General features: G+C 40.3%; 1 protein-coding gene across 5 annotated transcripts in view; it reads left to right on the top strand.

Annotated features, from left to right (window-relative positions):
- TUBGCP5 (tubulin gamma complex associated protein 5) overlaps window positions 1-16742 on the top strand; it is a 101366-nt gene that overhangs the window by 44539 nt on the left and 40085 nt on the right. For 3 of the 5 annotated variants that reach the window (XM_004758503.3, XM_004758504.3, XM_013059420.2), the window contains 4 exons: window positions 426-543; window positions 1314-1403; window positions 8681-8774; window positions 9271-9517. In XM_004758503.3, coding sequence (XP_004758560.1) covers window positions 426-543; window positions 1314-1403; window positions 8681-8774; window positions 9271-9517 — 549 coding nt within the window. The remainder of the gene's footprint in view (window positions 1-425; window positions 544-1313; window positions 1404-8680; window positions 8775-9270; window positions 9518-16742) is intronic. The other 2 variants (XM_004758505.3, XM_045070568.1) reach the window with 2 other exon arrangements.

The following is a 16742-nucleotide window of genomic DNA, read 5'->3' as shown; positions in this document are numbered from 1 at the left end:
CAAACTGTTCTCCAGAGTGGCTATACCAGTTTGCATTCCTACCAACAGTGCAAGAGGATTCCCCTTGTCTGTATCCTTGCCAACACCTGTTGTTTCTTCTTCTGTTGTTAATTTTGCCCCTTTCTGACAGGTATAATGTGGTATTCCATTATGGTTTTGATTTGTATTTCCCTGATGATGGTGATGTTGAGTATCTTTTCATGTGTCGATTAGCCATCTGGGTGTCTTATTTGAAAACATGTCTATTCATGTCTTCGGCCCATTTAGTAACATATTATTTGTTCCATAGGTGTTGAGTTTGATAAGAAAAAGAGCCTTTCTCAATTGACTATTTGAATGGGGTCATAAATCCAGAATTGTGGCATAGTTGCTCAAGTGTTTTTTTGTTAATTCTTATAATTTAAACTCTTTAAATATCTTTCCAGTAGATGAGACAGATTGCCGAAGCTGGCTGGAACAGCATGTGGTTCATCAGTACTGGACAGCCAGATCCTCAAGATTTCCTCATAGTTTACATTTGCACTCCAATTTAGCTGCTGTCTGGTAAGAAGCTAAGTTTTTCATTTAATGTGTTAAGAAGCTTTTATATTTTAATATTTGCTTTTGATTTATGATTTAAATAAAAAACTTCCCTGAAATTTTAAAAAAATTTTAGCAATTCTAATTTAACACATTTTCAGCTATTTATTTTTAAAATGAGATTATTATTTAATTATAGTCTGTTTTTTGATTTGTTACTTTCAAAGCTAATGGTTTGGTAGCTAATGAATTAGGTCACCTATTTGAGATCCTTTTTAAAATCTAATGCACCTACTTAAAAATACAGTTAATCTTTTTCTAAAACAATACATAGTTTTAAACACTTGGCTAAATCAGCAAAGAATATAATAATTGGAATTATTCTGGGTTGCCTGGATGGCTCAGTTGGTTAAGCATCTGCCTTTACTTCCAGTCATGGTTCCAGCATGCTGGGATTGAGCCCCACATCAAGCTCCCTGCTCAGCAGAAAGCCTTCTTCTCCCTCTATCCCCATCTCACCACCCCCACCCCCAGTTTATGCTTTCTCTACCTATTTCTCTCTCTCTGAAATAAATAAATATTATCTTTTTTAAAAAATTGGAATTGTTCTGAAAGTACTTCTCTGAGAATATTACGGTTGACATGTAGAAATGAGTGTGCAAGGGCATTTAAAACATATTATTATGTTTATTTGCTTATTGATTACTGGTTAAATTACCACTAAATGCATGTATTCCTTAATGCATTTTACTTCATGAGAAACCATTTTATTGACATTTGATGTTTGCTAATAGGGACCAACACTTGTATAGCAGTGACCTGTTATATGTTCCAGATGACAGAGTTTTTGTTACTGAGACACAGATTATTCGAGAAACCTTATGGTAAGACCTGTTAAGCTAATTACTAATATAGAAGACTTTATTACTAAGAGGCAGAATTTTGTTTTTTTAAGGAAAAGTATTCATTTTTTAAGGAAAAGTATTCATAAAGTATTCACATACATACTAGAAATAGGCCATTGGGTTTAATCCAAAACTGTTTCTAATGGGCACCTAAAGCATAAAATGCGGGACTGAGAAAACCTAAACTTCAAAGTCAATTGTAGAGATTGTGAGAATTTTTATATTTACTTCTTTTCTGTTTTAAATCATGTAGTATGCTATTTAATTAGGTTACACCATTATTATTTTTTTTAATTACTCAGTCTGACTGAGTAAACGAAAGACTCCTAGCTTGCTAGGCAGAGTATATCAGTGAGAGCCTGTGTCCTATACCTGGAAACCAGGAATCTATGAATTTACATTGTGGAGAAAAAAAAATTTTTTTTAATTTAAATTGTGTTCACATAAAAATGAAAATGAGAAATGCAGCATGTAGTGCTAGTACTATTAAGATTTCCAGATTCTGGTGCTCTCAGCCACAAAGGATAATATTGACATTCTTTTTTTCTTTTTTTTTTCCCCCCCGATACTTCTGCAACTTCTGCAGCTTTATTTTTTTAATTCAGTTAGCCAACATCTAGTACATACTTAGTTTCAGGTGTATTGTTCAGCAGTTCATCAGCTGCATGTAACACCCAGTGATCATCATATCACGTGCCCTCATTAATGCCCATCACTAAATCACCCCATCCTCCCACCCACCTTCCTTCCAGCAACCCTCAGTTTGCTTCTTACAGTCAAGAGTCTCTTATGGTTCTCCCTCTCTGATGACTTCCCATTCAGTTTTCGCTCCCCTACCCCATGATCCTCTATGATGTTTCCTGTACTCCACATATGAGTGAAACCACATGATAATTGTCTTTCTCTGACTCATTTCACTAGCATAATATCCTCCAGTTCATTCATGTTGATGTGAATAATGTGTTCATCCTTTCTTATGGCCAAGTAATATTCCATTGTATATACAAGCCACATCTCCTTTATCCATTATCCATTCAACTGTCGGGAGACATCTTGGCTCTTTCCACAGTTTGGCTATTGCTACCAGAACATTGGGGTGTAGGTGCCCCTTCTTTTTACTCCGTCTGTAACTTTGGGGTAAATACCCAGTAGTGCAGTTGCAGGGTTGTAGGGTAGTTCTGTTTTTTACATCCTGAGGAGATAAGGTATCATGTCATCTGTGGAGAGAGAGTTTGACTTCTTTGCCAGTTTGAATGCCTTTTATTACTTTTTGTTGTCTGACTGCTGAGGCTAGAATTTACAGTACTATGTTAAACAACAGTGGTGAGAGTGGACATCCCTCTCATGCTCCTGACCTTAGTGGAAAAGGTCTCAGTTTTTCCCCATTGAGAATGATACTCTCTGTAGGCTTTTCATAGATGGCATTTAAAATATTGAGGTATGTTCCTTCTATCCCTACACTGTAGAGAGTTTTATTCAAGAAAGCATGCTGTTAGTGGCATTGGTTTTGGTGACATTTATTTCATTTCTTTAAAAATAAAATATTTCTGAATTTAAGAAAAAAAAAGCGTGCTGTATTTTGTCAAATGCTTTCTCTGATGCAATGTTTTCTCTGATCAATTGAATCATATGGCTCTTGTCCTTTCTTTTATTAATGTATCACATTGATTAGTACCTGAATGTTGAACCACCCTTACAGCCAAGGAATAAATTCCACTTGGCTGTGGGAAATAATCCTTTTAATGTACTTTTGGTATTTGTTGAGAGTGTTAATAAGATTGATAAGGACCCAAATTAATGAAATCATGGGTGAGAGGGGAGAGATCACAACCAACACCAAGGATACAGAAAAAATTGTTAGAAAATTTTTATCAGCAAGTGTATGCCAACAAATTAAGCTAGTATCTAGGTGAGTATGTTGGCATCCATGTTCATCAGGGACATTGGTCTGTAATTCTCTTTTTTGATAGGGTCTTTGCCTGGTTATGGAATCACAGTAATGCCGGCCTCATAGAACAAGAATAGGAGTTTTCCTTCCATTTCTGTTTTTTGAGACAGCTTCAAACGAATAGGTATTAATTTCTTCTATAAATGTTTGGTAGAATTCCCCTGGGAAGCCATCTGGCCCTGGACACTTGTTTTTTTTGGACATTTTATATTACTGCTTCAGTTTCCTTGCTTGGTTATTGGTTTGTTCGGATTTTTCTTCTGTTTCAGTCTTGGTAGTTTATAAGCTTCCAGGAATGCATCCATTTCTTCCAGATTGCTTAATTTGTTGGCATATAGTTACTCATAATATGTTCCTAATATTGTTTCTGTATCCTTGGTGTTGGTCATGATCTCTCCTCTCTCATTCATGATTTTATTAATTTGGGTCCTTTCTCTTTTCTTTTTGATAAGGAGCTAGGGGTTTATCAATCTTATTAATTCTTTCAAAGAACCAGATTCTTTCTAATCTGTTCTACTGTTCTTCTGGTTTCTATTTCATTAATTTTTTCTCTAATCTTTATTATTTCTCTTCCCCTGCTTGTTTGGGGCTTTATTTGCTGTTCTTTTTCCAGCTTCTTTAGGTTCAGGGTTAGCTTGTATATTTGAGATTTTTCTAATTTTGTGAGAAAGGTTTATATTGCAGTGTTCTCTTAGGACCACATTTGCTATATCCCAGAAGTTTTGAACTGTTATTTTCATTTTCGTACATTTTTATGAATTTTTTACATTGTTCTTTAATTTCCTGGTTGGCCCATTCATTCCTTAGTAGGATGCTCTTTAACCTCCAGTTGTGTGCGTTCCACAAATTTCTGCTTGTGATTGAGTTTAAGGTTAAGGAATTGTAGTCTGAAAATATTAAGGGAATAATCCCAAACTTTTGGTATTGGTTGACACCTGATTTATGATCCTGTATATGATCTATTCTGGAGAATGTTTCGTGTGCACTAGAGAAGAATGCATTTCCTGTTACCTTAGAATGGAATTCTCTAAATACCTCTGTGAAGTCCATCTGGTCTATTATGTCTTTCAAAGCCCTTGTTTCATTGTTGATCTCTGCTTAGATGATCTGTCCATTACTGTGAGTGGGGTGTTAAAGTCCCCTTCCATTATTGTATTATTATCAATGTGTTTCTTTAATTTTGTTATTAGTTCGTTTATATTATTAGCTGCTCCCAAGTTAGGAGCATAAATATTTATAATTGTTAGATCTTAAAGGGTTGAAAAGACCCTTTAAGTATGATGTAGTATACCTCTTTATCCCATACTACAGTCTTTTACTTTAAAGTCTAATTTGTCTGATATGAGGATTGCTACCCCAGCTTTCTTTTGATGCCCATTAGAATGATAAATGGTTCTGTACCCCCTCATTTTCAATCTGAAGGTATCTTTAAGTCAAAAATGAGTCTCTTGTTGAAAGCATATCGATGGGTTTTTGCTTTTTTACCCAATCTGATACCCTGTGTCTTTTGATTGTAGCATTTAGCCCATTTACACTCAGAGTAATTGCTGAAAGATACAAACTTAGTGCCATTGTATGACCTGTAAAATCTCTGTTTCTTTAAATTATCTCCATTTCTTTCTGGTCTTTTTACTTTGGGGCTCTCTCTTTGCTTACAGGAGCTGATTTAGTGGTTCCATGTTCTTTCAGTTTCTCTCTGTCCTGGAAGCTCTTTATCTCTTTCCATTCTGAGTGACAGCCTTCCTGGATAAAGTATTTTTGGCTGCATATTTTTCTCATTTAGCACCCTGAATACATCATACCAGTCCCTTTTGGCCTGCCAGGTCTTTGTAGATAGGTCTGTTGCCAGCCTAATGTTCCTACCAGTGTATGTTAAAAACCCCTTGTCTTGAGCTGCTTTCAGGATTTTCTCTTTATCTCTGAAATTTGCAAGCTTCCCTTTACATGTTGGTGTTAATCTGTTTTTATTGATTTGGGGAGGGGCCCTCACTACCCCTTGGACTTGAATGCCTGTTTCCTTCCCCAAAGTAGGGAAGTTCTCAGCTATGATTTCTTCAAATATACCTTCTATCCCTCTTTTTAATTTTATTTCATTTTTTTCAGTGTTTCAAGATTCATTGTTTATACACCACATCCAGTGCTCTATGCAATACGTTTCCTCCTCAATACCCACCACCAGGCTCACTTATCCCCCCCGCCACTGACTCCAAATCCCTCAGTTTGTTTCTCAGAGTCCACAGTCTCTCATGGTTCGTCTACCCCTCCAATTTACCCCAGTTTACTTTTCCTTTGATTCTCCTAATGTCCTCCTTTTTCTTTCTTTTCCCTCACGGACTCCAATAATTCTTTTTTGTTGTTCTTTGCTTTTTTCCCCTAAAATATCATTTATTGAGTACAAATTGCTTACATAGTATAATAAGAGCTCTTTACATGCTTTATAAATGTCTTAGAAACTAATAAGATCAAGTAAAACATTTATTTTTTTGTTTGTTAATCACTATACAGTACTTCATTTATTTTTGATGTAGTGTTCCATGAATCATTATTTGTGTGCTCATTACAACATGTGCCTTTCTTAATACCCATCACCGGGCTACCCCATCCCTCCACCACCCTCTCCTCTGAAACCCTCAGATTGTTTCCCAGAGTCCATAGTCTCATGGTTTATCTCCCCCTCTGATTCCCCCTTTCGTTTTTCCCTACCTTCTCTTAATGTCCTCCATGCTATTCCTTACATGCCACATATGGAGACTTCAGTAATTCTAATATTATTTCATTTTATGGCATTGCTGATTTCTTGGTCCATTAGTTGTTTTTCCTCTCTTTTCCTTGCCTCATGGTCTCCTCATGGTCCATTAGTTGTTTTTCCTCTCTTTTCCTTGGCTTCCTTCCTTTCTGTCAGCTTGTCTTCTATGTTACTCTTTCTTCTGCTTCATTTACCCTAGCTGTTAGAGCATCCAATTTAGACTGCATCACAGAGCATTTTTTATTTTGGCTTGATTAGATTTGATTTCTGCACTAAGATTCTCTTGTTTCTTTCATGCGATTTTCAAGCCTAGCTAGTAACTTCATAATTGTTATCCTGAATTCCATCTCTGCTGTCTTACTTACAGCCTTTTTCATTAGATCTGTAGTAGAGAGTATTATTACCTCTTGTTCTTTCTTTTGTTGTTAATTCCTCCTTCTAGTCATTTTGCCCAGAGAAGAATGAATGAATGAATGAACAAAATAAAAAATATCAACCACAACCCAGTAAAATACACACTAGACAATTCCCAGGAGGTCAGAAACCAAAACCAAAAGAAAAAGAAGGAAAGAGAAGGGGCAGAGGAAGAGAGAATATAATCTCAGGGTGGACAAGAGAGGGTGATCCACTTGGTCCTGAATGTATTTTGGTCTGTGTGTTAGAAGACACTAGATCCCAAAATTGTAAAGAGAATTGTCTTACAGAGAGAACTTATATACATGAAAAATAGAAATGAATACAGTGAGCAGAACCCAAAGCTGAAGAATATATCTCAAAAAAGCAAATGCAAAAAAATGAAAGGTAAGGCTTAAAAACAAAGAGTTTGTAAAATAAGAAACTAGTTGAAAAGGGAAAAAATGGAAAATATTAAACTGAAAGATAAATGCATCATGAGAAAAAAACCTTAAATTCTAGGGGCGCCTGGGTGGCTCAGTGGGTTAAAGCCTCTGCCTTCAGCTCAGGTCATGATCTCAGAGTCCTGGGATCGAGCCCCCGCATCGGGCTCTCTGCTCAGCGGGGAGCCTGCTTCCTCCTCTCTCTCTCTGCCTGTCTCTCTGCCTACTTGTGATCTCTGTCTGTCAAATAAATGAATAAAATCTTAAAAAAAAAAAAAAACCTTAAGTTCTATATACTATTTTACCCTACCACTGGAGTTCTACATTCCTGTTTCATCCATAAACTTGCTCTTCACCTGTTCTTCCAGCTGCTCCTCTGGGGGAGGGTCCTGCTGTGCTGATAGTCAGGTGTCTTTGCCTGGGTGGAATTTTACTGCCCCCTTACCAGGGGGCTGGTCTCAGTGTAAGCTGGTTCTCTGTGTGGCTTTTGTTCCCAGATGGCATTCCATTCACCTCTTTAGAGCATGAAAATAAAAATGGCCACACCCCCATCTGTAGCCCTAGAGCTGAAAAATTTCATTATGTGCCAAATTCTACAGGCTTCTGCTATGTGTGCCCACACTGATCCTTCTGGGGAAAGGCAGAGGGTTGCTGGGTCATTGTCCTTTGCAGGGCCCCCAAACGGAGAGCTGTCACCAGATTAGGCATTGGTTTGCAGTTTATGGTGAACTGAGCTGAGACCCCCCCTCCCCCGGGACTCGCTGACCATAACTGGTTTCGCAGCTCCAGTGCTTGGGAACTCTACCAGCTCAGGCACCCCCATTCTTCCTGTCACCCCGGAAATATTGAGCCCATCGTGTCCTAGCTAGGATTCTGCCCCTTTTCATCGCAGCACCTTTCAGGCAGGGATGTCTGTCACTGACGCAGATTTCTAAAGGTTCTGCTTTTTTGTGCTTGGGGGCTACTATATCACATTCCAGTAACTGACTTTCTGAGGCTCCCTACCCTGCCATTTGTCTTCCAGTATATCCCATCAGTTTCGTTTCTCCACACTTCTACCTTGCAAAAAGTGTTCACTTTTCTATTTGCAGAATTCCAGCAATTATTTTCTTATATCTCAGGTTGAATTACTAGATGCTTAGAATGATTTGATAGTTATCTAGCTTAATTCAGGGAACCAGATGAAATGAGGTCCCTTACTCTTCCATCATCATTCCTCTCTGAGTACTGACATTTTTGAAAATGGGAAGATCTGTCCAACCTCCAGTTCTCAATCTTTCATTAAAATTTCTTAAGCATTGTTTGCAATCACAAGAATAGAGCTAAGAGTGTGTTATGTTAAGTGAATAAAATCAGAGAAAGGCAAGTATCTTATGATTTCATTCATATGTGGAATTTGGGAAACAACAGATGAATGTGTGGGAAGGGTGAAAAAAAGAGGAGAGGTGGGGAGGGAAACCATAAGTGCCTCATAACAATAGAGAACAAACAAGGTTATTGAAGGAGATGGGTGGGGGATGGACTGATAAGGAAGTCAGTTGCTATGATGAGTGCTGTGTATTAGATGTAAGTAATGAATCACTAAATTCTACTCCTGAAACCAATATTACACTATATGTTAACTAACTAGAATTTAAATAAAAATTTATAAGAAAAGAATTTCTTAGGCATTACTGTAATATTTTTGTAAACTTAAAGTACATTCATCTTTTTTATTTCATTTCAGGTTACTTTCGGGGGTAAAAAAGCTCTTTATATTTCAGTTGTCAGATGGGAAGGTAACTGTGAGAAACAGTATTGTAGTAACTCATTTGACACATGTAAGTTATTTGTATTTATTGCAAATAATATTAAGTAATAGGATTTATGTAAACTGTTCTGTAACTTTAAAACATTTTGCAATATTAAAATTAATTATGAAATACACTGAAGATCCAAAAGGCAGAGTTAAATTGTGCATCTTTACAGTGTTAAGAGAATTCTAAATATTTTTGTTATAGTTACATTTAGTTTTATTTTGTGTTTTCTCTTTTTTAATTCTGTCAGTTCTGTATTGGGAAGCTCTGTACTATAAATTTTTTTGATTGTAGTATATTTATTTACTTTATATGTGTTTTTTAAGCCAGAATAAGCCAGAATTCTATATTCTGTAGAAATTAACGCTTACATTATTTCCTTTGAGTATGAAACAATTTGTTTTATTTTCTTATACTAAGCATACTATTTAAAACAGTCACAAAATAAATATTAGTGAAAGAGTATGTATATGAATCTTTATAGAAGGCTTCAAATGTTTGTGGTTTGCTTCTATTACAGAGCTGTTTGCGATCAGTGCTAGAACAAATGGCAGCATATGGCCAGGTTGTGTTTCGACTCCAGGAGTTCATCGATGAAGTTATGGGGCACAGCTCGGAAGGCATGTTACCTGGAAATGGTTCTCTTCCTAAGAAGTTGACTGAAGCTCCCTTTAGGACATACCAGGCTTTCATGTGGGCCCTATACAAATACTTCATTAGTTTCAAAAAGGAACTTACGGACATTGAGAAGTACATCATTAATAATGGTATTTAAATTTCCTTCCCTTTTTCTCATAGTACACATAAGTCATATTTTGAATGCCATCCATGTTATTAATTTATAGTGTTTGTAAATAACAATGACAAGTAAGTAATACTAAGGATCATTTTAAATTTGTATTTTAAGCCATTCATTCTCTAAAAATGCAAATAGTACAGAAAGTTCACAGTGAAAATTATTCTTCCTGTGTTTGTTCTCCAGCCAAGTACTTGGTTCTTCTCCCCTGAGGCAACCAAGTCCTAAGTTTCTTTTGCATCCTTTCAGAAATAATGTAAACATATGCAAACAATGCATATTCATATATACATACCTAGTAGTCCGTTAACTTCTCCTTTCAAATTATTGTCTAATTTAATTGTGAGGATTATACCATACAAAAATGTAAAGAGCCTCCTCTTTCTTTTTTACAAATTGAGTATTTAATTTTGTGAATATGTCATAGTCCAGTGCTCTTCTGATGAACGTTTAAGTTGTTTCTAAACTTCAGTTGCCAACACTGCTATAGTGATAACCACTTACATGTAAGTAATTATATACATGTGCAGCAAGTTACAGCATGATTCTTTTTTTCAAGATATTTTTTTACCTTTTTTTTTTTATTGTTGTGTTAGTCACTATATACAGTACTTCGCTTTTGATGTAGTGTTCCATGAAACATTGTTTGCATATAACACCAAGTGCTCATTGCAGTACATGCCCTCCTTAATACCCATCACTGGGCTACCCCATCCTCCCAGCCCCCTGTCGCTCTCGCCAGCAAGAACGACCAGGAGACCTCAGCGAAGCAAGCTTTATTTCTGCGTAGCTGTTGGGATCTCCCTCTCCCCCGCCCGTGCATGTCTATATATACCAAGGTTGCACAACCAATCACTCGCAGCCACATAGATACAAAATCCTAAGTTCCACCTACTGGCTTGCATCCAGCCGCCATCTTAATGGTGTGTTTACTTTCGGCACCGAAAAAGTCGTGCGGCACCGGGGGCACCCCCGTGGGCCCAGCCGGAGCAGTTCCGCACCGTCGCCACCCGGCGGAAGCTGGAGGCAGTGGTGGCCGAGGCAACGAGCGGGCACGGCGGAGCCCAGAAGCATCACCGCGCATGCGCTACAAGCCGGCTCGGGCACCGACATCTCCCCCTTTTCTTTTATATTAGGCATGCAAGGCAGGAGATCGTGCCTGTCTTAGGTTGTCAGCTGCCATGAACATGCTTACCCGTCATCGGATAATCCCCTCTGGTTGGAGAACTCCTGGCTTAGGTTGCTATGTGCATGCAGCCAATCTTACCCATCATTGACTACCGATCTAGCGCTGCCAGTCAGATTTGGGGAAATGTACCAGCTTCCAGTGCCATGCAAGCTTGTACTAGCGCCAACTGTTGCCTACATTGTTGTTTACGTAATGATGCAAAATGGCAGAACACAAGGATTTACAACAGATACCCAATCCCGTAATGGAGCTATGTCAATCTTATCTGCTTAACTCTTTCGACAGATTAGCAGCAATAGAAAGGTCATTATAGGCCACGGAGGTTACGCAAAGTCCAGAAAGTGATTGGTGCATCCGGTCGTCAGTAGTTTCTGGAGAATGTCCACTTGTTACAGATGTGGTGAGAGCTACAGCCGCTGCAGTTGCTGCAGCTGCGGAGGCTGCTACAGCCGCAATAATGGCTGCAGTGATCCCAAAGTCTCTTTTATGTCTTGAGAGCAATACAGGCGAATTGTTAGGATTTACAGAAACGGGCATGGGAATGAAAGTAGGTATACAGGAGGGAGGATGGCGGACTCATTCGTCAGTGGCATGGGGAACGGCCAGGCTTTCACTATTGCCCATTGGTGCATCTGTTGAAGGGATGCTGGTGTCGCCAGGATCGCTATCAGGCCGAGCATCAGGACGGGGCGGGCCATGTTGATCGATTCTTCTAATCAGTCGCTCCGGGACCCAGATAGGCACTTGGGCATCCTGTGGAAAAAGACAAACAGAACCTCGGTGCCATCTTAGGACCTGGTCAGGGCCTCTCCATTGGCCCATGAGTATATCCTTCCACTTTGCCTGGGCTAGAGTGCGTTCGGTAACCGCTGCATGCCTGTCCGCTGCAGATGTACCATTATGGTCCAAGGACAAAAAATTTAAAATGTAAAGGGTGAGAGATGTAAGATCACGGGGTGACTTGTAGTCATCCTCTATTCCCCCTTTTCTTATTTTTTGTAAGCATCGTTTGAAGGTGCCATTGGCGCGTTCAATTATTCCTTGACCTTGTGGATTGTAAGGTATACCTGTAGTATGGACTATACCAAATTGACTTAGGAATTGATGGATAGATTTTGATGTATATGCAGGTCCATTATCTGTCTTTATTTGTTTTGGGATACCCCAATCTGCAAAGCATCGTAGGCAGTGTGTGATGACTTGTTTTGAATTCTCCCCCGTGAGGGGAGTAGCCATTATGATACCTGAATAAGTGTCCACTGATATATGTACGTACTTTTGTTGCCTGAATTCAGGTACATGTGTGACATCCATTTGCCATAGGTGATTAGCTTGAAGGCCTTTGGGATTTACCCCTAAGGAAGGCTGAGGGAGTAATGTGGCACAATTCCCACAGGTCCTTACTATATCTCTTGCCTGTTCTTTGGTGATATGGAATCTATATCTTAAGGTATTAGAATTCACATGCCATTTGCTATGGAACAGCTTCACCTGTTCTAAGGTAGGGCAAATAAGTTGGAAACGACTATTGTGGTCTGCTAGAGCATTGCCCTCGGATAATGGTCCTGGTAGGCTCATATGGGCTCTGATGTGATCTTTACAAAATGGTGCAGTGCACAGTTGCACAACCTCTTGTAGTTGCCTTAAGATCCATGGAATAGGTGAATCACTTAAGGAGAGGATGGCTGTTTCAATATTTTTTGTTGCATTTACCACGTATTGACTATCAGAAATAATATTTAGGGGAGTGTCTGAAAATCTTTGGAGCACTAGGAGCACTACTAGTAGCTCTACTTGTTGAGCCAACCTGGCAGGAACTATGACTGGGTTCACGATTCCATTTATGATATAAGCTCCTGTGCCCTCTTTACTTCCATCTGTAAAGACAGTAGAGGCTTCTTTTAGTGGTGTCGATCTACTAATTTTTGGTAGTATGAATTCAATACCCTTTGTGAATTCTATAAGTGGGTGTGAAGGATAATGATTATCAAATTCTATTGAGTAAGAGGTGGTCAGTATCGCCCAATCATCTAGGCTAGCACATAGCAGGTGAATCTGTTCCTTAGTATACGGCACGATGCAATTGTCAGGTATGATTCCAAGAGTAGAAATACAAACAGTGATCAATTTGTTAGCTAGCATGGCTACTGCAACTGGATATGTTGTGATTATCCGAGGAAGAGTGTTTGGGAGGTATAGCCATTGTAAGGGCCCACCTTACCATAGCACTCCAGTAGGTGAAGAAGGGGATGGAATCACTATGGCTTGGACTATCTGGTTAGGATCACATCTATCTGCTGAAGTCAAGGCAAGCCTGTCCTCCACAATTTTCAAAGCCTGTTTCGCCTCCAGAGTAAGGCTCCTAGGAGAGTCTAGACGGGCATCACCCTTCAGAATATCAAACAATGGTTGTAATTCTCCTGTAGTTATTTTCAGGTAGGGTCGGATCCAATTTATGTCCCCCAATAACTTTTGGAAATCATTGAGTGTTTGTAATTTGTCAGTTCTAATGGAGGCTTTTGAAGGTTTTACCATGGTATTGTATAGTTTCATGCCTAAATAGTCTTTGATGTTGGAAGCCTGTATCTTTTCAGGGGCTATAATTAACCCCCATGAATTTAGCTCCTTTTGTAACATTACTAAGGCTTCCGAAACTGTAGTAGAGTCAGATCCACACAACAATATGTCATCCATGTAATGGTAACACATTAAATCAGGGTAAGTCTCTCTAATAGGCTGTATGGCTTTAGAAACATATAATTGACACATAGTGGGGCTATTAGCCATGCCCTGAGGGAGGACAGTCCACTCATATCTTTGGTTAGGCTCTGCATGATTAATAGAAGGTAGGGTAAAGGCAAATTTAATTGTATCCTCAGGATGCAGAGGGATAGAGAAAAAGCAATCTTTTATGTCAACCACTATTGATGGCCAGTTTCTCGGTAAGGCGGTTATCATGGGTAACCCCAGCTGTATTGGTCCCATGTTCTGCATTTGCCTATTAATTTCTCTAAGATCATGTAAAAGTCTCCATTTACCAGATTTCTTTTTAATAACAAAGATAGGTGTATTCCAAGGTGAGGTAGAAGGTTTCATATGGCCCGCCTCTAACTGTTCCTGTACCAGGGCTTTAGCAGCTGATAGCTTTTCGTTAGTAAGGGGCCACTGAGGCACCCAGCAGGGCGTATCTGTCTTCCACATTATTTTCATTGCCTCAGTGGCCCTTACCGAAAACCCAGGCCTTGCCCCTTATATTCTGAGGTGAAAGGGATGGTGTCTATTTTACCTTGCTCCTGTTTCCCTAACCCTTTTCCTGGTATGTATCCCATTTTTTGCATCATAGCTATTGATCGGGGGCTGTATATAGTTTCAGTTGTCAGGCGGACGCTCATCTGTTCCAAAACGTCTCGTCCCCAAAGGGAAATAGGAATATTGCAGACATAGGGCTGAAAAGTTCCCCTATGGCCTTCATCATCCTCCCACTCAAGGGTAGCTGCGCTTTGATCAGGACTTTGAGCGATTCCTAAACCCCTGAGTGTTTGTTTTGCTTGTGTTAGGGGCCATCTCGGAGGCCACTCTTGTTGGCTGATGATGCTCTTATCGGCGCCCGTATCCAGTAACCCTAAAAATTTCCTTCCTTGCACCTTGAGGGTAAGTATGGGCCTATCAGTCATATCCAGGATCAGGCATGTTAGGTCAACTCCCGTAGACCCCAAACCTCTCGTACCTTTTTCTTTTCCTTTACTGGGAAAGGCTTCATGATGGCTAGGGAGTATGAGAAGCTGAGCTATCTATCTGATCTCCTGGGCTAATTGCAGTAACTCCCCTTGGTGAAGACACCAGTATCTTGATCTCTCCCTCATAATCTGAATCTATTACGCCAGGGTGAACTATCAGACCTTTGAGATAAGTGGAGCTTCGGCCAAGTAATAAACCTACAGTACCATGAGGGGGGCCCCCTCTTAGATCGGAGGCCAATGCTTGAATGCCCATCTCCGGAGTTAGGACCATTCGGGCGGCTGCTCTGATATCGAGCCTTGCTGATCCAGAGGTTGTGCGCCTTTCTCCAAGGGAGGATACCATGTCCTGGGCATTTGCGTTAGTGCCCCATAAATTTGTGTTGGGCCCCGGGGCACGGGGCCCTGCTTCCCGTTTTTTGATTAATTGGATTGAATCCAGTTATTCGGCGGCAGGGGATTTCCTTGAATATCTTTCTGGGACCTACATTCATTAGCCCAATGATTCCCTTTACGGCAACGAGGGAACAACCCAGGTGCGGGCTTGACTGGTCTAGGAGGTCCTTTACCCTTTGGACAATCCCTCTTAAGAAGACCGTCCCTTCCACAAAGGAAACAAGCCTTGGAAGAACTCCTGGTTCCTCCATTGAAACTTCTTATCCCTTGGGCTACTGCTGCTGCCACAACTTGGCCCTGAACAACTGTATCAGTGATGTCTTGACACACTTTGATATATGTAATCAGGTCCTTAGACTTCCAAGGGCGGATAGCCTCTTTACACCATTTATTTGCTTGTTCATAGGCTAATTGTTTAACAAGGGGCATTGCTTGGTCCACATCCCCAAATATGCACCTTGCTACTTGGAGCAGATGATCTACAAAGTCAGCATAGGGTTCATTAGGCCCCTGCAACACCTTGGAAAGTTGTCCCTGCAAATCGCCAGAACCCTGTATGGTCTTCCAAGCCCTAGTGGCTGCAGCTGCTATCTGTACATACACCCCTGGGGGGTACCCAATCTGATTGTTTTGTCCCACAAATTGACCTCCTCCCATGAGCATGTCAATATTCCAGTGGGGATTTCCTGATGCAGCATTACGCCGGGCAGTTTCTGAGCTACACTCTTGCCAAGCAGTTTTCCATATCAAGTATTGTCCACCAGACAGAGTTGCTTTTGCCATGTTAGTCCAATCGTCTGGGGTAAGGTTCATGCTACCGACTGCTTCCAAAAGTGAAAGTGTATAAGCAGCCTGTGGCCCATAAGTAGTGACTGCTTCCTTAAACTGTTTAATAAGTTTGAAGTCTAGTGGTTGATGAAACCTCTGTTGATTTTGATCTTCTAACACTGGGTATGCAAGAGGGGAGGGTTTAGTAAAGTCCGTAATGTCCCTCCATCCTGCATTTCTACATTCTGGACAACCGCATGCCCCTCGGGAGCATAAAGTGTTATATGGTGGCGGCCATTCTGCAGGTGGCGCTATAGGCCTACATTCAGGGGTAGGAATTCTTGACCTTCTGACAGAGGGAGCTAGGGAGTCATATTTTTTCCCGGCTTCTTTGTTTGTCTTTCCCTTTAAAGGTTTGTTAGGGACTTCCTCTTTTATTTTTTTTTTTTTTAAGATTTTATTTATTTATTTATTTGACAGAGAGAGATTACAAGTAGGCAGAGAGAGAGAGAGGAGGAAGCAGGCTCCCTACTGAGCAGAGAGCCTGATGCGGCACTCGATCCCAGGACCCTGAGATCATGACCTGAGCCGAAGGCAGCGGCTTAACCCACTGAGCCACCCAGGCGCCCTCCTCTTTTCATTTTAAGTGTGTCATGGCTTCCCCAAGCTCATCTTCAGAGGAGCTCTCCTCTGAATTTTCTCCCCCTCTGCTAGATCCTGCCTTAGAGGCTTCTCTGACCTGCTCCTCAATAACATTTTTAACCATTTTATGGTTAGAGTCTAGCGGAGTGCTGTTAGCCTTAAGCACCTCCGTCAGCAATCCTCCCATCTTAGTAAACTTTGATCCCATTATCTCTTGTCCTATGCCTAGGAACCCTTTTACTTCTCGTCCTATACTTAGGAACTTTCTCACTTCTCGTCCTATACTTAGGAACTTTCTCACTTCTCATCCTATACTTAGGAACTTTCTTATCTGAAATTTTGTGCACACTTACTGGATCGTTGCGTTCACTGAGAACTCCTCGGTGTAGGTTTCAGGTTTCCCGGGTTTCGGCACCACTTGTCGCTCTCGCCAGCAAGAACGACCAGGAGACCTCAGCGAAACA

Source organism: Mustela putorius, unplaced genomic scaffold (genome assembly GCF_011764305.1).
Source record: "Mustela putorius furo isolate JIRA1106 unplaced genomic scaffold, ASM1176430v1.1 tig00003972_pilon_pilon_pilon, whole genome shotgun sequence".
Taxonomy (NCBI): domain Eukaryota; kingdom Metazoa; phylum Chordata; class Mammalia; order Carnivora; family Mustelidae; genus Mustela; species Mustela putorius.
This window is presented reverse-complemented; position numbering and strand designations above follow the sequence as displayed.